We start from the raw sequence: 26,899 nt of genomic DNA on the forward strand, positions 1-26,899 counted from the left end.
AGAAAACATTTGTTGTAATTTGTTGGATGGTAAATCTTTCTCACACTAGTTACAAAAAAATGAAATAAATCCAATAGGAAAAAATGGCAAATTATAAGAAGTAGAAGTGAGTGGTTGCAGAATTGTGAACATTTACCAGGATAAGCTTTTGCTCAGCTGAGCTTAGTGGCCTTCTACTGGGCAATGATTTGTATTCCCGTCTGCTTATCTCCAGAGACAGCTTGTTTGGTTCTGTGGCCTAACATCCTCTTATCCAGGAAGTTGACAGGTTTACCTCGTGTCAGTGAAAGCACAATAAGGAAAAATGAAGAAACAACTGAACACAGTGAAGTTTGGGGTTTGCACGTTTCCATAGGCTCTCCTTTGTAGTTGTTGAAAAGTCTCCTTTTTCCGTCATATTTAAGTTGTCTTTATTAAACAGTTACAAAGTGAATGCATTATTCACTAACATTTACCAAATTAATTCTAAGGTTTTGTTTCTTTTATTTTTCTATGGTGGGAGCTTCTGATCCGACAATGGAAAAATATTTCAATAACTTCCAGTGTGACAAGGGGAAAGTTGTTGATTGTTAACAGCAGAAGTGAGGAAAATGCTAACTTATAGTTGACAATGACCATAGGGAAACATAACCAACTCCTTTAAGCATCACTCCAATCATCCTTTGATCCACTGTAAAAGCGTCCCCAGTGGTCATTTTGTCAGGTAGGGAGGGCTGGTGAGCATGAAGGACCCAAAATGCAGAGACGAGAGGCACACGGTTCTAGGGCAAGGGGTTTATTCACTTAACAAAAAGCGCTGCAGAGCGGGGAGACAAAACTAAACTTACTGTGAGTTAAACAGAAAAACAGGGCTGAAGACAGTCAGGGAAGAGACAGTTTGGACCAGCACAAGAGGAAGGCAGAGACAAGACTCAAATACAAAACAGGACTGACAAGACACAGGTGAACATGATCAGGAGAGATTGGGACCAGAGAAGTAAAACTCAAAAGCATGACAAAACAAGAAGCCTTTTCAAAATAAGACAAGAAACAGAACTCAAACATGACAGAAACAAAAGGAAGCAAAAACTAAGGCAAAGACACCCAAACCATGACACTTTTTATGATGATCATGCCGTTTTTAGCCAAAATATAAATAAAAACTGTCATTTTCTAGTACATAGTTTCTGCAGGCCTGCACTAGTTCATAAGAAATTAGCCTCTGAGTTGTGAGACTGCTGGAACGGAGTAATCCTATCCTTATTTCCCATCATCCCTTTGTTTACACTCTCTCCAGCTATCTTACAGCCCCTCCCCACCCCAAAACAACATTACCGGTGGAATCAAAATGGCAAACAAAATTGGAGTTATCCAGCCGTGAAGTCTTGAGCCAGATTAGACGAGGAAAAACAAAGACGTCTGCAAATGGATGCATCAGGCCTATGTGGGCGTCGATTGTAGTTTGTACAAAACAACTACAAGCTGTTTCAAACAACATTTTTTTTGCCTGCTCCTGATTCACAATTTGAATGGTGAAATACTCAGAAATGTAATTTTATTCTTACTTTTCTGTATATATGCCCGCCATTATCATGCCACAAGAACATGTTAAAAACACCAAAAGCCCATTTTAACCAGAGTGGGTCTTTCAGTAAAAACTGCCTTGTAAGAAAAATGTATTTTAAGACAACACACAGGAATGCATTCAAAAATAAAGATGCACCAGGGGAATCAGCCAATCAGAGAGCAGGATAGACCGAATGTCAAACTGAGAATACAGAACTTGCACTAGAGATTACTATGAAACCCTAAAACAATGAGTAATTAAACTAAAAACGAATACACCATCACAGAAATATTTTACCGACAAGGTGATCTTAGTAACATAAATCAAGCCCACAGTCAAGGCAGTTAGGATGAATGGGACAACACTGTTTTTTATTGTGTTTTTCAGTAAAGCATCATCTCTGAAAGTGGCAATGTTAGTTTGCTTCCATAGGGTCAGGGTTTCTTTTTCTGCAGCTTTCTATCTTTAGGCTCCTTTACATTTATTTTCTGTTAATGTGAATGAATGGATGGAAGTCTTGATTGTTTTAAATGATTTTGTTCTGTCCAAGAAAAAGTACATGTCACTTCTTGTTCTGAGTATTTTTGTGTGTCCGGTTTCAGGCTATATTTGAACTCCTCAGAGATCTTTTCAGCACATGGCAATAAAAAAGTAGTAGACTTTTGAGAATTGAGATGTCAAAAATTCCTAACTCCAAATACCTTTTTTTCCCAAATTGTATTTGATCTTTGATGTATTGCCCTGTGTCTTGCTAGTCTAAATATAAAGTAGTCAGAATACAGAACACAATGATGGGCGTTCGACCAAAAGCGGGATTAAAGCTTGACCTTTTACCTGAACTCTAAGGCTTACTTGCCTTTGGGTGTAGGTGCAGGAAAGGAAAACGGATGAAAATAACATCCTCAGTGGGCTCTTGTTAGGGAGGGACTCCCTGATGTTAGGAATATCAATGCTGAACATTTATTTTATTCACCACAAAAACATTGTAAAGGACAAGTTTTTTATCAGCCTTAAAGGATAAAAGCGTTGGACTGTGATCATTACAAGCTCAAAGTTGGATCATCTCATCCACCATTCCCTGTTTTGCAGCCATGACAACTTCCAGCCTTTTTAAAGCCCCAAATCATCTTTTGATATATTGTAAAAGTGTTCCGAGTGGACTTTTAATTATGATTATGCTGTTTAAAGGCAAAACCCCAAAAATCGTTTTTGTTTTCTAGGACATGGTTCCTGCAAAAAAGTGGTAGTTCATCAGAAATGTATCTCTGAGTCTTGGGCAAGACTGTTGCCGTGGTTCAACCCCCGCACCCCCTTCCCGTTTCCCAACATGGCTATGTTAAAGCCACTCACACTCCCAACCTAACATTACTGGTTAGATATATCAACCTAGTCGTCTGCAAGTAGATGCATCAGAATGGAGCCAAGCAGGGAGCTTGTGGCCCCGCCATCACAGGTACAACCTTTTGCCAACGAATTAAATAAAGGAATACTCAGAAATGCATTTTTTAAGCATATTTTTCTTAATGTCCTCCATTATGTGAGAAATGCCACAAAAACATGTTAAAAACATTACAAACACAATTCCCTTTCTTTAAAGAATTTCAGAAAACTTTTGGAGTGCCTCTGTGGGAATTGGTATATTAATCTCATTGACAGTAAAATAAGAACTGGACTAAACAACCCCTTTCCCTTCGCGTTCCAAATGGGAAGTACTCGCTGGTCCCAAAAATCTAAAATCCCTTTAGACTTTTATTGAGAAATAAACAGCTATTACTTTCATTGTGTTTGTCAGAAAAAACATTTTTGCTATTAACATATTCTTGATAATCAAAGTTTTTTTTCCGCATTTTTGCTGTAACACAAGTTTTTCTAATAAGATGCCTCAATAAAAGTATCGTCAAACATTCAAAGCGTTTTACACAGAGTTGTGCATAATTCTTCAGCTTCATCGATTTGTTGCTATTATTCCTAAATGGTTTTTTTTCCAAGCACAGTAGTTGAAATAATCTGTGGAATGTCTTAAAGGAATAAGACATAAAAACAAAAATAGCATTACAGTGCAGTACAACTTAGATGTTGCTATAGATGTTACAAATCTATAGCAAAACAAGTATGAATTTGTATTCACAGATTGGGTAAAGTGGATGAATAATTTGTTGATGTGTATATAATGGAAGTGTGACATGTTTTGTGAAAAATTACCATTCTTTAAGCAACAGTGGAACCCTATAGCGGCCTTCTCTTCACATATCTTGTAACTATGTCTCTGGGCTCTACAGACTACAGACCAAGTTTACATTGTTCAAATTGAACATATTTTGAAACAGGTTTCCAGTCATTCAGAGATTATCACAGTGAAATCAATTATTCACACTAAATTACTTGCTTTTGTCATTTATGAGCAACTCTTACTTTCCTGCCTATTTTTTCCCCCTTTTAAAGGGGATTTCCTCGTTGACAGATTTAATTCAGTTGCTTTTGCAGTGAGCCAAGTCAATAATGCTCTGGATCTAATATTCCTCTTAATTATTTTCTTTGGTCAGTTCACAACCATGATACAAGTGGCTAAAATGGTGCAATACCAGATTCTTGCCTGTCCCATCCATCGGCTCTGGACTCACCCCTGGCAATGACGACCCCCACCTGTTAATGAGCATTGGTCTTTTTTTATACTTGTTTCAATTTTACTGTGAAAGTTTAGGCTTTGCAAAACCAACACAAATTCCTTGACAAAAACCCTTTCTTTAGGTTTCCATGTCTTCAGCTGACCTACTTTGAACAGGAAACCACAGTATGAGGGTGGATTTATTATGGAGCTGTTAGTTCATATGGGAACCCAGCAGACTAGTTGCTTTAGCTTTTAGAGGAAAACATTTTCTCATTTTTTACTAGATTCCTTTATTTTACAGGAAAAAAAAGAATGATAGCATCCAAAAACAGCCTAGCTTGGATGCCTGCACCTTTAACAATTTCTCAATATATCCCTTTTATGTTTACTAATGACTGGTGTATCAATTTAAGGCTACATGACAGCTGTGTGCAATTTATTTGATTTAGTCACAAGCTTTCTGGCCCTTTCTGTTTCGATCACACCCCATCAATAGAAAGTGACTTCCTGAAGGGGCAATGATTAAATTACATTTTTGCTCACGAGCGTTATTGATTTTTAGATTTTTAAATCTTTATCAACATTTATACCATGGTCCGAGTAAATACTCAATTCTGATTGGCTGCTGGGTGTGCTTTAAAAGCTTAAATGTTCTATATCACTGCGCTGGCTTCTTTAAAACAAACTTTTGTTTCATCATCTGGACAAAAACAAGCAGTAAGAGGTGAACTTTCTCTCTAAACTGATGCTTTATTTAACCCCCCATGACGATCCGCATTAATATCGCTTTGACCTTTACCACTGCAGTCGAAATCCGTGCGCTTAACGTGACAACGCGTCCACATAACAAATAGTCTGCTTTTTGTGAAAAAAGCAATCCAAACTGAAAAAAATAACAAGAAAAAAGTACTAAAAACTGATTGAATGTATATAAGCATCGAGTAAAACTATATACCTTTTCAGAAAAGACATAATGCTCTCCTTTGTTTCATGCTGCTCCTCTTTGATCTAAGCACAAAGGAAATGTGTTTTTGCTTTGCACAAATGGCATAATAGCAGGGATACTCAGAGTAAACCCAGTGCCTGACTATCCAACCATTCGTCAATTTTACTGTGTCAGAATTGGACGAAACAGCAAAACAGCTAAAAAATGTCAGTGAGGTGTAGTTTGCACATAAAAACATGTTAAAATGATAATTATGGGGGAGCGGTTATCACAAAATACCAGTCTACACTACATCTGTCAGACACGTCTTATGTGTGGTGATTTATTATATGCATGATTACACATTTGGCCTAATCTGTAAAAAATGGTTCAAAAAACATTGTTTTAGTAGAGACTTACCATCCAACAGGGGAGAAACTTCAGGGAATCCTAAAAAGGTGCTGAAGAAGACCATCAGACAGATTGACTCTACTATTGTCATCACAAGATTTAGGTAAATCTCAGGTTGGCTTAAACATACAAAATTTCAGAAATATACCAAAAAGGTTTCTGTTTTCCTCACACTGACCTTTTATATTCATTTGAGTTGTTTTTTATTTTATTTTATGATTATATGATATTTTCTATAGCGTTTATTTTTACTTAGTGAATATTAAAAAATTTTAGACCGTATACAAGCTATATCTCAAGATAACTGTTAGAATGAAAAAACTAGGCACCCCTATCATCTTTTTGTGTATGTTATACAGCAATGAGCAGCATAGTTCTAATGTTTTCGTAAGCATTTGTGACGAACTGGCACACACTGTTTACACCTGCAGTTTGATATTTACTTATACACCCCTTCACCTCACTTTTGGGTTAGTATGTCATCAATAAACCCTCTCCTGCTGGTACACGTATTTACACAATTCTGGCATGCTGTACACAGAGAGGCATTTGGCAGCACTTCCTTTCCTGGGGTATAAGAACTCCATTGTTTCATTTTCTCATCCTTCCTCCACCCCCCTTTAGGACATTTTCCCTTTATGTCCAGGTTACAGTCTGTCCATTGCCCCTTATCACTGGTACACAGGAATCCACGGGGGAATGCACGTTGTTGTGTTGTGATACAAATGCTAACCCAGATGGTTTGCATATAACTGCAAAACAGACAAACGGTCTTGGAGGGAAATTGGATTCAGATGCCACATGAGTTAAGCAGGTGTGTAAAAGACGTAAAAAAAAAAAAAAATAAAGCTCTCACAGCGTGTGGTGGAACATCCTCAACCTTGTTTACAGTTTTGGCTCAAGATACCTACAACCAGGCATTTGACGGTCGTTCAAGAACAAGCTAAATGCAGGTTCTTGAGCGCACGTTTATCCCATGGTGTCCACACTGGACAAGCAGAGATGGGCTTCTTCTTCTTTTCTTTTTTCTACTGTTTACTAGTGCATGACCACCACCTCCAGTTGGACAACGCTTTGTGCGAAATATCAAAGGGGTGAACATTTTTCTCCTTGTTTTTTCTTTCACAGTTCTATTCCTGTATATGAAAGACTTGGTGTCATATTATTCTGGCTGGGCACAAGCCACAGTTATTAATTTCTCCTCCATGATCAATTTTCAAATGGTTGGCAGCTGTGTGAATTAAAAGGGACACCATACGCTACTAAATCAGTCTCTGATTGGTCAAAGTTTGACTTGGTTTTACTGCCAACACGTAGTTTTTGTTAGCAGGTTTTGTGTGTCTAGCTCGAAAACAGTCTCATAAACTTGAGACTGAACGCCAGAGAAATGAAGGGAGAAGCCCAACATAGACCTTTCTTTGTAACTGGCCGCTTGAACGCGCGTTTCCAAGGGTGGTGTGAACAGAGCTTGAGAGCTTAATGTCAGTTGGCAAGTGCTGGTGGAGATGTCCGGTTGTGTGAAACTGGACTCATCCTTCTCAGCAAACCTTGGGAGTCCACAAAGTCAATTTGTTGAAAAAAAGCCAGTTTTAACTTTGTTTGCTGGGACAGTTAGAATAGGGGGCTGATTTTCTTAAGTGTGAGCTTAGAGTAATGGAGGTCATTCTGGTCACGGCTGCACATTACAGAAAAAAGGCTGCTCAACCTGTGATAAATTCTTATGAGCTTAGACAGTTTAAATAACATAGGGTCATTTATTTTAAGTTTAGTACAAAGAAAGAAACATCTTAGCTATCATTTCATTTCCAGCATGTGTCTCTTTTGAGGTGACAGATAACAGTTTTGGCAGTAAAATCTACACTCCAGACTTTGAATATGCAAAAATCTGTTTCCAACATGCAAGATTTTTTTCATTTGCCTAACATCAAACAGGGGATTAATTCGATAAATTTGTTTAGAGTCCACCAATTTGTAAAGTTATATTAGAGTTTTTAGTCTTGTTTTAAGTTATCTCAGGGGCTATTATTTCGGTAAAGGAAAAAAAACCACATCGGATAAAGTTCAATAAATTGAAGTGCCAGTTCTTTATTCATTCGGCTCATTCCAACACAATCCAGTTTCCAGTTACAGCATAAAAAAGAAGTTAGCTGATTAAACCAACAGATTGCAGTACAGCTTTATTTGCTTTAAGTACCTATTGGTGTCAGTGAAATAACAAAACAAAAGACTACACAAATGACCGTTGGGAGCTTGTTGGAGAAAGAGTTTCTTTTATCTACCAGAATAAAAACAGCATGAACTAGTGGGTTACATTTTTGTCAAAATAAAAAAAAACAAAATATAAAAAACATTTTAAACATCCTTCTTCCATAAGGAAAGTGTCCACTTTGGTTTGTTTTTAAGATAATAATTAGGTTTTAAGAGAAGAAAAAAACGAGGTAAAAAATAAACAAATGAGAATGGATTGCAGTAATGGTTTAAAGACGTGTACATTTCTGTGTAAAAAAAAAAAAAGCCTGGAGATCTCTGATGTTTCATAATTTCCATTCATCTTTGTTATGTTTTAGCATTTTTACATACTCTCTGAGACTTTGCATTTCAGCTGCAGAGCAAAACATTTCACTTCCACAATCAATCCTTCCAGACTCATTTAGCTGCGGATTGATAAACTCACAAACACGCACATGTGTTTAGGTGGTTGAAAATGGGTTACAGGTAAATATTTGGGAAAAAAGCCAGGTTTCATGGAAGCAAAATATAGGTATGGTTGGGGTGCACAAAAACGGTGCTCAGTACTTTAAGTTTTTAAAACACAGGGTTAAAGGTACTTTATAAATAAGTGTGGACCTTTCACAGACCTTTTAACTATCTATTTAGCCTGCACCAATTCCTGAGGAAAATATTAGGTTTGAAAGCTTCTAAATCCTTCACTGCCAACACTCTTTGCTTACCAAAAATATGTATCTGCTTCTTGGTAGCCTGCACATCCATCTTAAAGGTTTTTAGCCTGAGCTTATTTTATCTGAGTATTAAAACACTAAGGACACATGTTGCAATTTTTCAAACCAAAGAAAACAATATTTTGATGTTCAATAAAAAGTTTATCTCAAAAAAATGATTAGTGAGGATTCCTGCATTTACATTAGCGCATTGAAAACATCGTCCAAATATTCTGGAGTCTTTAACACTTAAATACATTTTTGTAAGTGTCATACAAATCTGAAAGAACTTGTCATAAAGTGAAACATCCATATTCTTTATGGCACCACTCTGCTTATGCTTGTATTCATTTTTCATGCTGGACTATGACTAATCCTTTTCACAGACTGCAGTGTTGGGCTTGCCTAACAGAAGCTAATTCAGCATTATCCGATTAAGCCAGCCTCAGTAATAGATTCCAATGGGTTGTTTTGTCCATCTCTGTAGCTTAATGTTCTGTTACATAAGACATTTCTATTTCTCTGCAACTAATTGGGTGTTTATATGTGGAATATCTTTAAGTGCAAAAATCCATGTTTGGTTTTTACCCTCATTTCTAGCTTTGAAGCTCATTTTTACTCTGTAGACAAACTTTTACTCATTGAGGTGCAGCCTAAGCTCTTCTGAAGAATTCTGCAAACCTTTTTTTTCTCCGTACGCGGACCTGAACAGGTGGCACTTTACAAAAAGCAGGCTGTCTTTGCAATCTGTTAACGTTACCTGTGTCTAGACGGCTTTTGGCAGGCAAACGGAGTGGACTAAAGGAGAAGGGTGATGTGAAGGAGAAGCTCAATAAAAGAGATAGATGTTAGATGATAAGCATTCAGTGACTGTAAATCACTAAGATATTCAAAGAGAAAGCTGGGGCTTATGCACTTACACTCACTCTCTCACACACAGCCAGAATAGAATATGAGAGTGTTGCAGCACTAGCTGGATGTGTCCCAGCAGCAGTTACCGCACTGATGTTTGCTGCAGCAGACGGGAGTGCACAGTCTGCACTGGAACGGTGAGGAAGAGAGGGAATCCGAGCTAGCTGGATGTTTTGGAAATTTGGCAAAAGGCTTGAACAGAAAAACTAAAGACAAAACACAGCATCAGCAGGGAAAGGTGTCAAAGAGACAAGCAGGGCAGGAACAGGCGTGAGTCAGGAAGTTTGCAGTCGGATGCTCATCGCCATGTCTCGCTCCATGAGGCTGCTGCTGCTGCAGAGGTCCTTTAGTGACCACATCAAGTCATCCACCACCAAAGCTCTAGATATTCTTAGCAAACCGTCTCGAGAGAATCGACTGGCAGGTGAGTGAAGAACTACAGGTGTATGTTTAAGTTCACATGTGCTTGCTGTGATAAAAAATATGTTTATTGGGATAAGTTGCCTTTTGGACTTAAAACTTTCATTGTTTTTGAGAATTTGAATGCAAAACTACGTTGTCATTCCCTCAGATAGAAGACCGTATTGGCGTCAGGGCTTTTTAAGACAGATCAATACAACCATTTATTTTAAAGTGTGTGGATGTTAATCCAAAAAAGAAAAAAAGGAAAAAATTACTGCTTGGTTCATTATATCTTTAAGGTTTTCTTGTGCTTTCACAAAAGCACCATCATCACGTCCCTCCTGCTTCTCCCAAAAATGATGGGATGCGGTTTTGACCCATCCATAACCAATGAGCAGGTTATAAACACTCGACTGAGTCCATTAGACTGCACAACTCTCTGGGAAGCTTGGGTCTAAATAATAAATATAACCCTCTTTTGAGAAAAGCAGTGAAGGCAGGAAATGAATTATAGAAAGTTGGTCACTCATGGGTGATATCAACCCCAGGTCAAAGTATTTTCAGGATATATGTGCTCGTTCTTTGATGTCACAGTTGAGAAGATTTTTTTTATTTAATCGATTTTAAAGTCTCTGCTGCATCACACCCATAAATAACCCTTTTAAAGGGATTTTTCTAGGGGTCATTCCCCACGACCGTTAACTTACTCCAGGTTAAGAGCACTTGGTTGTAAACATTAGCCGATAAACTGAATGTTTTAGACTTGGCATAGCTCACTGCCCAAGAAGAAAGAAGCGAGTCAATGCTAAGATAATTACCAGGATCTAATTACAACCGCCCTCTTGCATCTATCACCCTCAGGTCATGTGAGTGGTTTCAAAAACTTGGATATCTGTTAGTATAGACATTTTTTGTAAATATTTTTTTCTTAATCTTTTGATAATGACATGGTTTTGATATGGGATCTGTGCGGACTAAAGGCTGTTGGTTAATAACAGAATAAAGACACGGTCTCAGGGACTTTATACTGTGCTGTTGTTCCACTCATCAGGAAACTTAATATCTTTGTTGATATTTCTCACCCTTGTCACCCCCGTGATCAAATCACATATTTAAGTATGTTTACAGCCAAAGGGAGGGCAAAAAAAAGAAAGAAAGAAAACAGATGTCTTCTTGGTATCTGTTACGGCATTAAAACATTATTATTTTCAGTCGGCCTCTGATGGATTCTTTGAAACATGAATCATTGGAGAGCTTTGAGGACATAAAAAGAGTCCCAATAGATATCTACTTTATGACAACTTTACTTAAAGACCCACTCCAATAAAAATCGTGTTTTTTGTGTTTTTAACATGTTTTTTTTGGCATTTTTCTTGAGAGGGTTGATAAGGAAAATAAGCTTAAAATTGCATTTTTGAGTATTTCTTTATTCTAATTATTGTGAATTAGGAGCAAAAAATTTTTTTTCTTTCCAAATGAGCTTATTTGATATGTATAAAATATGGTGGGTTGACCACCAACTCCCTCATCCGCTCCATTCTGATGCATGATGACTTTGTTTAGCTTGTCCAAGCTAGCATCCGCCTCACAACTGGAGCTGGAAAGTTCCAAAATTGCACGCAGAGCTCTCAGCAATAGGGACAGGAAGGGGAGCGGGTTTGCCCTGCATTAATGGTTACGCCAACAACTTATTTCAAATTTCCAAGAGGACATGGCTGTAGACATAAACAACAAGAGCTGGAAGTCATCGACTGGAACCCCCTTATGTCACTCCAGAAAAAACTCAGCAACCCTGACACTTATGGTTTTTCCCATTTTAAGCATTAGTAATAGTCTTTTTTTTTAAATTCAGAACACTTTTTTACATTTTATTTTCAGTATTTGTTTTTTTTACGGTCTCTTTTTTGTACAACTTCTGTTTATTTTGCTTCAACAACGGTGCAACATTGTGTCAACACCTAGACCAATGTCAACACCTTGACATTGGTCTAGTATGATTAAATTACGAGCCAGACTCTCGTGAAGGTTGTTTATACTCCCCACTTAAACCACTTTGGGTTGCTTTACCTGGGAGGTCAGAAAAGTTTATCTTTATCATATGATTCTGGCCTAATATTGTTGCATAACGTCTAAAGCTTAGCCAGTAATCTGTTTTCTCAACCATTGGGGAGGAATGATTGAAATAGTAGAGAGGTTAGTGTTGTTCATACAGTAGAATAGCACTGGATTTGAACAAGTGATTGATTCATATACTGGTAAGTTTTCAAAATCGAATCCATGGATCTACTCTCCTTTAAACCACTTTTTTGTTAGTTTTAATTCAAGAATTTTAATGAAAGTTCCAACTCGTCTTCAGTTTTTTAGAGGGTTGTGATTTTAAAAAATATATGTTTCTTGTTTATTTTATTTTTTTGTTGCAATTTTTTCCTTCAAGTAATAATCTGGGGCTAAATGGGATTGGACAGTGGCGCAGTGGTTAGCGCTCTTGCCTCACAGCAAGAATGACCCCCCCGGTTCAAGTCCTGGCTGAGGGACCTGACACAGAATACCAACGGAGAACCTTTCTGTGTGGAGTTTGCATGTTCTCCCTGTGCGTGTGTGAGTTTTCTCCAGGGACACTGGCTTCCTCCCACCATCTAAAAACATGCTTCGTAGGTTAATTGGTCACTCTAAATTGTCCCTGATGAATGTTGTGAATGTAAGTGTGCATGGGTGTGTGATTGTGGCCCTGCGACAGACTGATGACCCTGCCTTCGCCCACAAGTGGCCGGGTTTCAGGTAGACGCTAAATGAAGGTTCACCTAAAGGTTTCTGTTGTGGTTCATTTTTGTTTTGATTTCTCACAGCATGTGTTGACTCTCCTTTTTACTTAGGAAATCCAAATGAGAATCAATATGCTAACATCAGGGTATCTATGATTTGTAACGCTAATGGAAATTTAACTTCTAAACCTTTTTTTTATGTAAACTGTGCCTAATCAAGTTTGCAGCAAAAACAGATGAGTTGCTGAAAGCCTATCTCAGGCCCAGCTTAGCAACACAAACACAGAACACTCAGTGTGACATAATGGATCCAACAAATCCCCAGGGAAATCCAGGAACTCTGCAGAGCTGTTTCAGAAACAGGTGTTTAAAAGAAGAACTTTTATGAGGTGGTTTAGTCGACTCTCAAAAAAAAGGATTATTAAACAAGGATTATTAAAAGTCTGTTTCCACTGAAGAAGAATTTAGCATCATAAATGGACAACACATATGGTAACAAGTGGATGTGTTTAATTGTAAGTGTACTTTTGTGTCTTCACTTGTGTACAGATTTGTCATTGTTAGGTGGCAGTCAGGCCTTTGTATGGGACTTAGGGGAAAGCCAGTGGGAGGTCCATAGATGTGTTCCGGTCTACGCAGACACAGTTTCTGTACAACCACACAGATGTTCTGAGCCCATTGTGGTCCTGCAAACCTACAGGGATCCTGCTGAGCCGTTTCATGGTTGAAAGATCCCCAAAGAGGAAGTCAGGAGGGGTACACCAGAGCAAGATCAGCAGGGACCTGTTTGAATAAAAACACTACAAGCTAATATGGAACACATTAGCTTAAAAAATAGATATTTTCACAGCAAGAATCAAAAGAGTGATCACAGATTTGACTGGAAAAGAAAAGAAAAACACAAAAGCAGATACACAAGTATGAAAAAGCACCCAGAGCAAAAGCAACTGATATTTTCATGGTCATGAATCAGTTAGGACATTAAAACAGCTTTGACTGCTATAGTTTAACATCAGAATCACTTCTTAAAAGTTACATACAATCAATTCGTTAAGTTTTTTGAGTTTCTTTTTATGTCACTAGACTTGAGTGTTTTTCGTCACCATGCTGAATCATCAAATTTAACAAAAAGTTTTAGATTATCATGCACATCTCATCTTAGAGGTCATCTTTTCCATTGCTTTTGTATGAGCCACTGTTTTGCAGCACTGCTTGTGAAGTTCCAGCTTGTTCCCAAAGCCCTGATGAAACATCACGTTTCAGTGTTCCTTGACATTCAGGTCAAGCTGCTCACGTTGTGCCTATAAAAAGCACCTCTTTATTATTTTATCAAACCACGCCACTGTCTTCAACACTCTGTCTACATCATATCTGAGTCATGAGGCTATAAAAAAAAGTAGGCCAAGAGCATCGTTTTCTGTCAACTATGTTGGCACCAGTGGTTTTATAAAGTGTGTTGCATTGCAGCAGCTTTTACTTTGTAGGGTGTGTTTGTCTTTTAGAAAGGCAGATACTATTTTTGTTGCTAAGTTTGACTTATCTAACTGGTTTGTTTTGCTCAACGTACCACATGGTTAATTACTTTTTAAAATTAAAAAACTTTATTATTCTTTAAAGCCACTTAGCTAAAACAGAGGGGTCAAAGAGCCAAATGTGGCTCCGGACCCTCAGGTTGCAGACCCTTGGATTAGGTTGGTAAATCTTAGTGAAATCAAAGAAAAACAAAATTCTTGCTTATTAGATTTATATATATTTTATTTGCTTTGGAAACAACCTATTTTCTGCTTCCAAGACCCCCTGTGCTGAATCCAACAGTCCTCTTCCAGTTTCAGGCTTGACAAAACTGTCCTGACCGATTCTCTTGCTTTTGTAGAGCTGAGCTGTACTGGTTTTACTTTAAATGACGGTGAGCGCTCTCGAGGTATTTATTATTGAATTAAAGTCCTTCAACGCTGTTCCTGTTCAGTGATTCAAAGTACACTTGTGTCTGCCTCACAAGGCCACTTGTTTCAGAGACTCTGGAATGTTTTGCTAAACCCACTGACTCCATCGAGCTCACGCTGAACTTGTTTACTTTGCTGGTTGCACCGTTCTCCCTCACCCTCCATTTTTTCTCACTTTCTGTCTTTAACTTCTGAAACGAGTCATTTATTTAGTATTTTATTTCTTGCGTTTTTCAATGATTTGTAGAAATTTGGTTACATCTTGCAAGGAGTCACACGATGAGATGAGTAACCATTAGAGTTACTCCCAATCTAGCAGAAAAGTCCATGTAAACCACTTTAATTTTCCTTATTAGGAATTTTATTACAGGTTTACCAAAGAATTTCCATCTAGAGTTTTGGCTTATTGTTTTGTGAGTAATAAGTCATTTCCTGTTATTTCATTTCCTCTGGTAATTACTTAAGTAGGATGTCTAGTGCTTTTCTGCTGGACCGTCAAGTAGCCTCTTGACTTTACATTGTTTCATACTTCACTCCTGCATACCCCCACATGGACTCAATGGCAAAATAAGACTGCACTTAAACAAAATGCTTGCTATTTCAAGTGCATAACTCATAGGTTTTTGAATGTCAATATTCTTAAAACCGCTAATCTAAAACAACCTGGGTTTTACAAAAAACAAAATATGTGCAAAAATGATTAGTGTGCAAGAATGTCAAACCAAGGTCTTTCAGAGTGTTCGCCTCCCACAGCCTTCCTCCTTCCATCAATATAAATGTGTGACTGCTGTTTGGAGCTGTGCTGCTTTGTTGGCAGAGACAGAGCTGTCTTTATTAGTCGCACTTGCTGTGTAGGGGGTGACGATCCAACTTTCATCAATATTGCGTGGTTGATTGGGGGGAGTCATATGCTGTTTATGAGGATTCCCTCTAGCAGTAAGGCACATGAGGGACCGGAGGGAAGTGAAAATGTGACTTCTACTGAATCTGTTTTGAACACACGTTCTTTGATATCACACAAAGGGAGCTGTTGTAGGAAAAAGTGGGTTAGAAAATGGCTAAATAGGGTCAATGGGGTGTTAACTTGGTCTATTTAAATGACAAATTTACAGCTTGGGGGTTGCACAGACATAAGCATAATCGACAATTAAATGGGATATAATAAAGCATGGAAAGTCACCTCTGTGTCTATTTACATTTATTATAGTTTTGTCTTTATTCTAGTCATATTTGTGTATGGAAACTAACAAGAAAAACTAGTTACAACTGAGTAACTTAGTGAAGTAATTTACCAGAAAGATTGCCCAGGAGTTACATTTTTACAAACACAAAAGTCTTTGTTTTTATAGAGTTTTTAAAGTTGTCTACAATGAAATCTGACTTCAAGGTTACAAGTTGATGTGGCGAATATTCTAAAATGACTGAGGTAAGAGGAGGCTGTTGGCGTGACTTGTCACTCATCATTAGCAGAGAAACAGCCACATTCTGGATGAATCTATTCCAGATGGGTACTTAGAGCGATTTTTAGTGCCCCATTAAAACAGTCTCATCTTTGGTGACTTAACTGCCCGTTGGGGTTCCTGATCTCTTGGTATGTTGTTTGTTTACTCCAGCGGGCCTTCATTTCCTGCCTGTCTGCTTCTGGTAGTGACTCTAACTGGTCTCTGTGGGTTAGCTATTTTTAATTTACTGAGTTAACCTGCAGGAGCTTTTAGACTTACCCCTTGTTCCTTTTGCAATGACTTAAAATGCCTCAAATTAGTTTGAGTTTCAGTATTCTTATTTCACTGAAACAACAGGGATTATATTTTTTAAAACATCCAATAATTACAAAAATATAAAAGCATGTTTTTATGGTCAAAAAATAAACCAACTAAAAGAGGAAGACATACAAATGTGTATGTTAGCCTGGAAACTGGTCAGTATGAGATAAAGCAGTACTCAAATAATAACAGATGAATCTCAGTTGTTAAGAAGACCACAGGTTCAGTGTTAGCTTGAGGCAGAAGGATCATTTAAGTCACAGGATAATAAATTTAAAAAAAAGAAGCAATTTTTTTATAGTAGTTAGGACAGCTAGCTTCCCAAAAGTCAAGGGAGCATCAACACCTTGACCCGGTTTCTGCCTCCATCATCTACTCACACACTGACCTCAGTTAAAAAGAGAAGAACAATTCATTTGCACAGCCTATTCTTAAAATTTAAAACACTTTTATTTTGTAATTCAAATAGATTCTTTTATACATCAAGAGAATGCAAAGAAAAGTTTTGTAACCTGCATCAATCAGTCAATTCTCTGTGATTTATTCTTAGAAGTAAAGAAGCTTTTTGCAAAGCAGCAATGTATCTCTAAAAAGGAGCATTTATTTTCCTCACACAATAGAAAATTGGGCTTTGGGTACAGAAGTCAAAACTGATTTGTGGTGTGGACTGATAATGCGGATTTCCTTGACAACATATGAGAATTGAAACAACAACAAATTGAAGTAAACTTTCTCTAAATAAATTTAAGTTGGTGCTGAAAATATAATGTAAATTTCTGTTTCTTAGCCAAAAAAAACAAGTTTGAAAAGATATGATTGTTTTGAGATTTTTACAGAACAGTGAAAGCATTTTAAATAGCATATTTCAGTTCTGACCTCTGATTTGCTTAAAGTTGGGTGTTTGTCTGCTTTTTGTTCCCTGTTTTTGTTCATTTGTTTGACTAAAGATTGCTCTTTACAATTTTTCCATCCAGAGTGTCTTTGTTAAAATACATATACAGATCTTATATGTGTAGTCTTGAGCTCTGGGTCATGACCACAGACGTGAGGTCACGAGAACAAGCGGGCGAAATAAACTTCCTCCGTAGGGTGGATGGATGCTCCCTTAGAGATAGGGTGAGAAGCTCAGTCACCCGGAGAGAGTTCGGAGTAGAGTCACTGCTCCTCCACATAGAGAGGAACCAGGTGGCTCGGACATCTGGTCCGGATGCCTCCTGGACGCCTTCTTTGGGGAGGTGTTCTGGGCATGTCCCACTGGGCGCAAGGCCCGAGGAATACCGAAGACATCCTGGGGGGATTACTTCTGTTGGTTGGCCTGGGAACGCCTTGGGGTCGCCCCAGAGGAGATAGGGAGAAAGTGGCCGGGGACAGGGAAGTCTGGATATCTTTGTTTGGATGGCTGGATGGAGCCTCTAAAGAAGCCTCTGAAAGTTCCTTAAAAGATTTCAAGGACTAAAACTACCAGATGCATGTAATGTTTGATGTTTTCTTAACCTTGTTTTTTATTTGTGTTGTTGCTTTTCATGCAAGCAAAGATCTCAATTTTATTTGAACATAATCTTCTTCTTAGACTGATTAGCCACTAACTGCCCCTTCTTCCCCTGATCAAGGGGTGTTGCCAGTGACCTTTAGCCCCCTAGTCACTCCTAACCACTTTGGCACCATGAATGGGTGAACACAGGGCCACTGGCTGAGTGTTGTCACCCTCCACGCACAGGCCAACCTCTGATCTGCTTCTTTATAGCTGGTAATAATGGAAGCAGTGGAGCGCTTCGCATTAGCATATTGGCTGAGTGACACTTGGACAACTTAATGTCCACTGTCGTTGGGGTCAGGGTCAGGAAGTGTTTCATGACTGGCATTTCTTTGCCCACGTTGTTTCACAGATCACAAAGTTCCCTTCTGGCATTTTAAAAATCTTATCTTCATAATGTATTAAACCAACAAACAAGTAGATCCATCATGCTTTCAACCAGACCCATCACAAAAGACAAATAATTATCTTTACTTCCATCCATCCATCCATCCATCCATCCATCCATCCATCCATCCATCCATCCATCCATCCATCTATCCATCTATCCATCCATCAATCATCATGCACCATTTTTTATTTTACTTAAACCACTTTGTTTGAACCACCTACTGTATTTCCAAAAACTGCAAAAATAGTCCCTTCTTCATAAGGAGAATACCTGATTGGAGACAACAAATTTTGATTTCCAGGGTCCAGTGTTTTTGACGCATGCAGGCTCTGTCACAATTACTAAACTCCAGCTGGACAGTGTTAGTCGCCCTCTATTCTCAGGAGTCACACTATCATCCTCCAGGGACCAATAAGGAGCAGCGGGTTCAGGGGGAAGTTACAGGTCTGACTGCAACTTCTGTTCATCAACCCAAGTCTTCACCCTAAAACAAGGCAGTGCTGTCTATTAGCTTGTAAAGTAAATAAACCTACTGCACCAGGATGTTAGTCAGACGGGGAAGGAGTGGGTGACTGAGAGCCCTGGGTATTTTAGGGGCAATCACATAAATTGTTCAAGTTTGTAGAAGACAGAGATTACGACATACGATTAAGTAGGAATTAAAAATAATCTTCTGGAAAAAAAATCCATCTTAAATTCTTCATTAAGGTGCTTGTTGCTAAATTTAAACTCCCTTTAAGAACGGGCAAAAAAAGCCAAATTCAAACACAAATCACCACAAAATCCTTCCACTATATAGCTAAGAAGGTGTTCCCCCTTTTTTAATCTGCATTTAAGTTAATACATCAAATCTTAGGATCAGCTATATAAATAAAAAAACAGAATGTTCAACATGCAAAATTCGAAATTGTATCCAACACATTTTTGTTTCACAAAAGTAAAAAAAATGGACTTTAACTGCTTTTCAAACTGTAAAAAAACAACTTATTTCTGCACCTCCTTGATTCTTGCATATGTGAGACATTTGTTCTATCAATATCACGTCTGTCTCTGGTTTGCAAGGTCAAGATTGCCATGTAAGGAATGAGCTAATATCAGCTGGCTAAGCTTTGCTTTCCTGTTGTGACTGCCATTGTGCAAAACAAAATGGGATGGGAAAAGCCCTTGAGTCTCTTTTATTTCACCTAAAAAGAAAAACTAGGAACGTCTGCAGTAATGTTAGGTGCTCCACAAATTATAATTTTAGAATACATGCAAAGAATTTGAAACTTGACATGAATACCAAATTCAGATTTATGGCCAGAAATTTACAAAAAACTTTAAGAGACACATATCTTTTGAACATCTAAAGAAATGTAAGTACTACTACAATGGGAGCAATGAAGAATTATAAGATGCAAACCTTCTTGGTTCACTTTCAGTGGAACCAGTTATTAAAATAATCATGCATTTTGTGGTACAAACACCAAATTTGGCATGATTGTAGCTGATGGACCACTGTTTCAGAAAAGCGTGTTTCCCATGAGAAAAAAAAAAAACAGTACACCTCATAATCTGGAGCACTTTATGTATGCATTAATTCTGGTTGTGTTTTCTTATATTAAAGCAATTTTAAGAGGTACATGGTGCTCTTTCATTATGTCAGTTGGTTTGGCTTTTTTAAGTTGCAAACAAGTTATTGTGAATACACTAATGCAGTTGATGTGTAGTGGTGTCAAACTGTGTTGTTTGACGTGTTAATAAAAAGGTTGGGAATTAGTGTTGTCACAGTAGTGTTTGTTAGTGGTATCAGACTGTTTTGTTTTTTTTACATGTTGCAAACAATAGTATTCTGTAGGTACCCCTCAAGTTAAAAGACTGCATTTTGTGCACTAACATACTGGGGCAAATAGAACAAATATGTTTGTAACAGTTGAGTTTATGGCCAGCATCTTTAAAATGGCTCTTATTTTGAATTTCTCTCATGGCAAACATGTTTCTGTGAAGGAAGCACATTGGATGCTTGTGCCACAAAATGCACAATTTGTCTGATATTTCAATCTAACTGGCTTCGCTATATGCCAAAACGAACCATTGGGTCGGTGATGATGTCCAACCTGAACGTGGCTTGTGTTTTTTGTGACAGCCTTCACGTCTACATGGTTCATCATGTGGGTCACTACAGGTTAGAGTTCATAGAAGGTTGCAGGTCAGAGCAGGCAAAACTAAAGAGTCGACTTCCTGCATTACTTGCTTAAAAAGATAAAGGATACATTGTATATTGGAATTTGATCCTAGCTCAACACAGTTTGAACCCCAGAACAAAAGTCAAAACAGGAAAGATAAGGGAGAGAAGAGGACCTTGCCTTCAGTGTTGGGAGAGTTTTTTTGAGCCTGGCATTGTTGTTGTGATCATGTACCCAAATTGAATCCTCTTTATCACCAAGTTGGATATTTAAAAGATAGTGACATAGGCCACAACTTGTTTTCATAACCATCAGGTACAAACTTCTTGTTATCTGTACTTTTTCTTTTTCTCCATGACGATACATTTTGTCATCTTTCTGACAATGCCCACCCACTCCCACCTAAAACAACAACTACATTTCAAGAAATGTCACTGTGGGGCATATTTTGCTCTGATTTCAAATTACACCTCAATGGACTGTGATTCACTGGTGCTGAAAGCAAATACATTTGACACCTCAGCCAACTCCTCCAAATCCATGCCATATCCGCCTTCATCCTGAGCAATTCATCAATATGCCAGACAGCATCAGCATACCTAGAATTCTTATTGTATCTTGTCACTGTATTTCTGTTGTGCACAAAGGCCTTATGCCAGTGCCGGAGAAGAAAAATTGTGGGCAGGATTTAAAAATCATATTCTGACATTTTTAGAAGCTGAAATGTAAACCATTCTGACTGTTTGATTCTAGACATTTTAGCTATTTTAAGTTGAACATGTTGGCAATGCCAACTTTTCATGTTGAATTTTAAAGCTAGCTTTTCCACTGTAAACAAATGCTTTTGAGGGTTTTCTTTCTCCAAAAATCTGTCATTTATAAGATTAACCCATAGATGAGCTGCCGGTAATCTGAATCGGAAAAGACTTAAATCTAGTTTCTTGTTGTAATATTTGTGAAAAAAATAATAAAATGATTTGCAAAAATCGTGGTATGGATCAGTCCTTACAGTGACGTCTATGCATCCACAGGTGGCTGCTCTTAAAGAAAGGAATGCATCATTGCACACTGGGTTTAATTAGTCCCTCTTTTGAAATCACTAAAAACCCTTTTAAGTAATTTTTCATACAAACCGTTCCACTTCAATGATTTTAAAACCTTATGATATTTGAAACTAACACAACTGAAATTCCAGGGCTTAGAGTGTTATATTTTACATGCATTCATTTCTGTTCTTGATTCGTCTTTTTTAGGGTCGTGAGGAAGGGGTTGGAGGATCTAGATCTAGGATCTAGTTTCAACTGGTGCAATGCTTACACAGCAGAAGGGCTGCCAAATTACATCAGAGATAAACAATATCTTGTTAGTTATTTTTTCCACTTAATTCATGATATGTTTGCTCATTCGGGGAAGATTAGATGAGTAGAAATGAAGGCATCTGTTGTAACGCAGGAAGTTTGGAGGCGACACGGCGCAGCATGGAATGTGTCCTCGTTCACAGCCATATGGTCGCCATCATTAACCACTGGCTTAGAATTTTTTAGTGGTTTTCCATAGACCCCTCCCCCCACCCCCCCTCTTCTGCTGGGATGGAATGTGGTCGCACGCTCAAATAGCCAAATAGCTCGTAAAGTACAAGATATAAAACCAAACTTGTTTTGTTAATTTGAAACAGTGATGACAAAACTCATCCTTCACAATTTTAGGAGTAGTTTTGCAGTTTTTGCTTAACTTTTAAGTTCAAACACAGCCCTTAACACCTTGATCCCTGTAGATTCAAGTTATTTTTGGGGTTTTCTGTGATCAGAATAAAAACTTCATTAAGTATGACTTAGTGAAGTCCTATTGAGTTTTCACACATTTACCCACATTTACACAAGGTTACATAGGTTTTGAAGTTAGATGGTGCATTTGAAAAGCTTACCATTTACAAAATCAGAACACCAGCACTTGTAATGCTACATGCAGTACACACCGAGCATGTGATGCACTGAATACGGGTTTTTAGCATACAGTGCTAACATATGTCTGTCGCTACCCAAAACTAGCCCATGCACTCACAGGTGAAAGAGGCTTGCTGCAAATCTCGTGATCAGGATTTTTTTCTCACAGCTCTATTCCGATATATGAAAGACTTGGTGTCATTTACAGTAATTCTGGCAGAGCACAACCTGTTATTTATGCCTCCTTTTGAGATTGACACTTCCCGTACGTCTTCCTGTACGTCACTACTACATGAGTTCCTGATTGGTCAAAGTTCAACCAGTTTAACTGCGCGTTTTTTATGTACTATAGAGCCTGAAAATGATCGTAGAAAGTTGAGTGGTGAACGCTACAATTTTGAAAACAGAAGGCCAAAATGAATATGTACTGGTACTCGGGTTTCCATTAACTTTTTACTGGAAGGGGTTGTTTGAACGTACATTGCCAAGGGCGGTGTGAATGTAGCATCAGCAATTCCTTTAAGTCTGCAGCAAATAACCAAATACAGGTCTTAAGATGTTGTATTTTGCTGGCCTCTTTATTTTTTTATTCATTTCATTTTCAGGTTCCAAAAAGCCTCAATTGGCAAATAGAAGATGGTAATATGGGATGTCCTGCAATTTGACACAGAGATAAATAAAGCAAGCAACACATAGACCGCAATGATATAATGTTATAGCAATTCTTTAACAACTCATAAATTGTTAGTCAATCCCTGCAACACATCCGTTGTTGACAAGTTAATGTTGGTCCAGATTCTGTGCTTAAATGTGGCTAAAGTATCTCATAATTTCAGAGTAGTGAATGTATTTCCTCATATGTTTCCAATTGTGCAGCTTTGACTGTCAATTCTTTGCCTTGTTTGAACATCTGCCTTGTAAACATCTGGCCAATTTAGCATCACCACTAGGAGTCAAGAAGCTGCAATGCAGTAGGGAAGGAAACAGGTTTAGAGCTCCTAAGTTTTACTTTAAGTACTAATATTTGCTTCCAGAATATCTAGACTTGTATTTTTTAAAAGGGGGTGATGACATGTTGACAAGACCACATGGAGATTTGTCCACTCAACATACAAATCCAAGGAAACAAACACCAACGGTTGAAAAAAATTCAAAAGAGTAAATTGAAATAGGGCCTTAAAAAAACAACAACATAGAAAAGTGGGTCACCAGAGAAACCCAGACTTTGTTCAGGATGCATGTGACCATCATCAATTCAGCATCACCATGAGTGGAATTTAGAAGGCTGTTCTTTTTGTTTTTGTTTTTTATGAGCAATTTCCTCAGGGAGTCCCCAGATTTGGTCTGAAAGCTCTTTTCAAGAAATGTTGTTTGTGGTTAGCTGCACGAGTTTGTTCAATTATTGGAATGGCCTGAATCCGTTTGCCACAAATTCCGCCAGTCACAAGTTATTAGTCTGAACTAATGGATCCACTCTGTGACCAGATACTTTTGAAAATGATCAAAATCTGTCCAAGTCCTCAGCACAAGTAGTCAGATAGATTATTTAAAACTAGTTATGGAGACACTTTCAGGATCAGATAAAACACTATACACACACTACTAAATGCAGACTATTGGTCTGATTGTGTTAGTGTGTGTTTGTAATAATTTAAAATGCCTTTATTCTTGTAAATATGAATGTGCACACACAAGAAAGTAGACAGACAAAAGCCACACACAATAACTCAAAAGCTCATCATCCCTCTCCTAATTATTCACTTTTTTCCCCATAATTGTCTTGTTTAATGTTGTTGTTGTGCCATAACCTAAACACACTCTCACTATTGTAACAATGCTGGAGATCCATTGTTTGTGTTAGTGTGTGTGTCAGACTCCTGCCTCTATTGTGATCACAGTGAGTCCATCAAAGCTCGGGTAGGATACCGGCGAGGTATTTGGTCGACTGTCTGCCTCGGGCTTCCTTATTTTGTGTGTGTGTTTGTGTGAAACCTGGTCCAAACCCCTGTCTCCGTGCACTTCCTCATTGCCATTGTGTGCATGGAAGCATTTGCTCTGTCTTTCTCTTTCTGCTGTCAGTGTCTTTTTGGGCTGATCCCCAAGACTATGGATGAACTATTTCTGGAAATTCCTGTTATGAGGAGATTATGACTCCCTGCCTCCACCCTATTTGATTATGTCTATCGCAAAGATAAGTTAAAGCAATTCATCTCTGCCAGCATCAGGGGAAGCCTTAAGACAGACACATAATTGTTAATAGGGGAATATTAAATAAAGTTTCATATGTCTAATTCACTGTAATACGAAAATCTCTAATTTAACTGTAATGAAATTATCACTGGCAAACAGATTCAATATAATTTCAATTCACAAAGTTAATTTTGCGTTTTGCTTTCTGGTGTACTATAATAAGATCAAATATATTTGTTTCTTTCTAAAAAATCAATTAATTTTAGCTATTAACCTTTGTTTTTTGACATAACAAAAACTGGATTATTCATTAAAATGTTTTGCAAAATTTTGCATTAAAAACAAAATTTTGTCAAACCCCCCAAGAAATTCCATTAAAAGAGAAAAGATTCCCAGGTTTGATGAATTAATTTTGCGTTTTCCTTCCGAAGATTGATTTGATTTTGACAACTCGGTCGTAACCCTCTAAAGCACACTACATCAAAGAATTGACAGAGAATTCAAATTTCTTCGGCTTAAGATGAAATCCATTAAAGAAAAACTTAAAAAATGCAAAATCATGTTTTTAAAGAGATATTAATGGTATCAATGATAGTATTTTGAGTGATGTGGTAGGTTTTTTGCTCACAACAATGTTGGTTAAAGATGCAAAACTATTGACATGAGTTTTCAGGAAAAAAGCACCTTATTTTCCCCATGATCTCAAATTTGATCCCCACGTTTGTAACATGATGTAACTGTAATATAAAGAATTAACTATTAACAAATGTTGCCATGTTTTAATAAACTAAGTATTCATTTAAAAAAACTAATAACAAGAGAGGAGTTATTCTTACTATAAAGCTTAGAAAATTAGCAAAACTTTTCCCGCCAAAAGTGATTTTCAAATTTGAAATGAGCAGGAAAATCCCTTCTTCTGCCCCTAGTGGATTGAGCCCTTCTTCTGCCCCTAGTGGATTGAGGATGAACTACAGGGCAGAAAACATGTATCAAGTTATATACACTGAGTATTTAAGGAAAGTTTGAATCATGCCAATAAGATAGGGGTCTCAGAAATGGGTGCATCAATTGTAAAACAAAAGGTTATATAGGGCAAATTATGATCAAAATGTTACATTCCTTGTGTTTAACTTACATTTTGGGAACTAAATAGAATATACCTTCATTTTAAAATTTTCTATGACCTTTGAGAAGGTCTTCTTCGCTTCTGTTGAAACGGCCTTGGGTGTTTGCGGGTGTGTTAGCCTGATGCATCCATTCATTGACCCTCACTTGGCCCTGCTGTTTGAGGTTAGGGCTGGCAGATAAAGGGAGGGCAGATCCCAAGGCAACCCCACAGGGCGTCTCTTCAGGTCAGGAGAATTGTTTTCATTCTTCATGCTTCTTTCATTTCTGCAGCTATATTGTTCTTTCTTTCAGGATAACATAATTTTTCTCTTTGTTACTGTTGCAGAAAGTCTTTTTCAAGTCATTTTTTGATTGTTTTCAGTTGCTCTTCTTTTCTGCCTTCTGTCTCTCAACTTCTGTCTGTGTTTGAGGGTCAGAGGTGACACTGTTAAAACTTTACAACCGGCAACAGTGGCTTCGCCTAACAGTTCAGGAGTTAATGGCCCAAGTGAGAGCCTTTTTTAGATCAAATATCTGCAATTTGTTTTCTTTCTGCATTAGTGCTTCTGTTGTTTCAATACAGAAGTGATAATTAAAAACCCACAGCACACATGAGTAAAATTGACCATAAAACAAAAGCTAATCCAGCAAAACGTCCATGTCTGGGAAATTGTATTTTGGCTGTTTTCTTTTCTGAAAAAAAATGGTTCCAAGTGATGCAAACTCTAATCCTTTGTGTATTTCTTTTCTAACACCGATGCATCTTCTCATTTCCTTTCTTTTGTGCAAAGACCCTTATTATTCTCGCATGTCTTTGATTTGTATCTGAATCATAAGCCAAACAAGCGCCTGACTCTGACAAGCTTTGAGGAAGGAAAATTGTAGACACTAGAGAGACACACTCATTTGCCCTGCAGCTGCTGGCATCAACAGCAGTCTGCTCGTCTAATCTTTCGCACTTTACCACACACAATCATCAACAGCCCGCGCCGTTCTAATGTATTTGTCACCATCAAACAAGTTGAGCGCTGGAGCTCCCTCATCTCTGCGCGGGGCGGTTGACCCATCTTTGCGTTGGTGCATTGGGTGCTCCCTCTGGGTGGTCAGGTTTTGTGGTTCTGGGATTTGGCCTTGTTTGGTAATCTCTGCTTCCTTCCTATGCTTTCTCTTCCTCTGCATTGCAGGCACACTGAAAGACCATAATTATCCTTCTCCCTCCCTGCAGGTTATAAGATTTAGTGAAGAAATCTGGGAAGATTTACCTCTGTTAATGAGCTCATAAGATCATGTATTGTCTGTTGACGTGTTGATCCGACGTTTATCCTCTGATGACTGGATAATTTCACATTTGTGCTTTT

General features: G+C 37.9%; 1 protein-coding gene across 3 annotated transcripts in view; it reads left to right on the forward strand.

Moving 5' to 3' along the window:
* Nucleotides 1-26,899, forward strand: part of dlc1 (DLC1 Rho GTPase activating protein) — a 75,868-nt gene that overhangs the window by 25,051 nt on the left and 23,918 nt on the right. The window contains exon 1 of one of the 3 annotated variants that reach the window (XM_020703198.3): nucleotides 9,372-9,765. The exons of the other annotated variants lie outside the window; for them this stretch is intronic. Within the exon in view, the coding sequence (XP_020558857.1) occupies nucleotides 9,636-9,765 (130 nt within the window). The 5' untranslated portion in view covers nucleotides 9,372-9,635. Of the gene's footprint in view, nucleotides 1-9,371; nucleotides 9,766-26,899 lie in introns of those variants that run through there. 3 annotated transcript variants of the gene reach the window in all.

This window comes from Oryzias latipes (genome assembly GCF_053564925.1).
Source record: "Oryzias latipes strain Hd-rR chromosome 1 unlocalized genomic scaffold, Olatipes_Hd-rR_3.1 chr1_Y".
NCBI lineage: Eukaryota > Metazoa > Chordata > Actinopteri > Beloniformes > Adrianichthyidae > Oryzias > Oryzias latipes.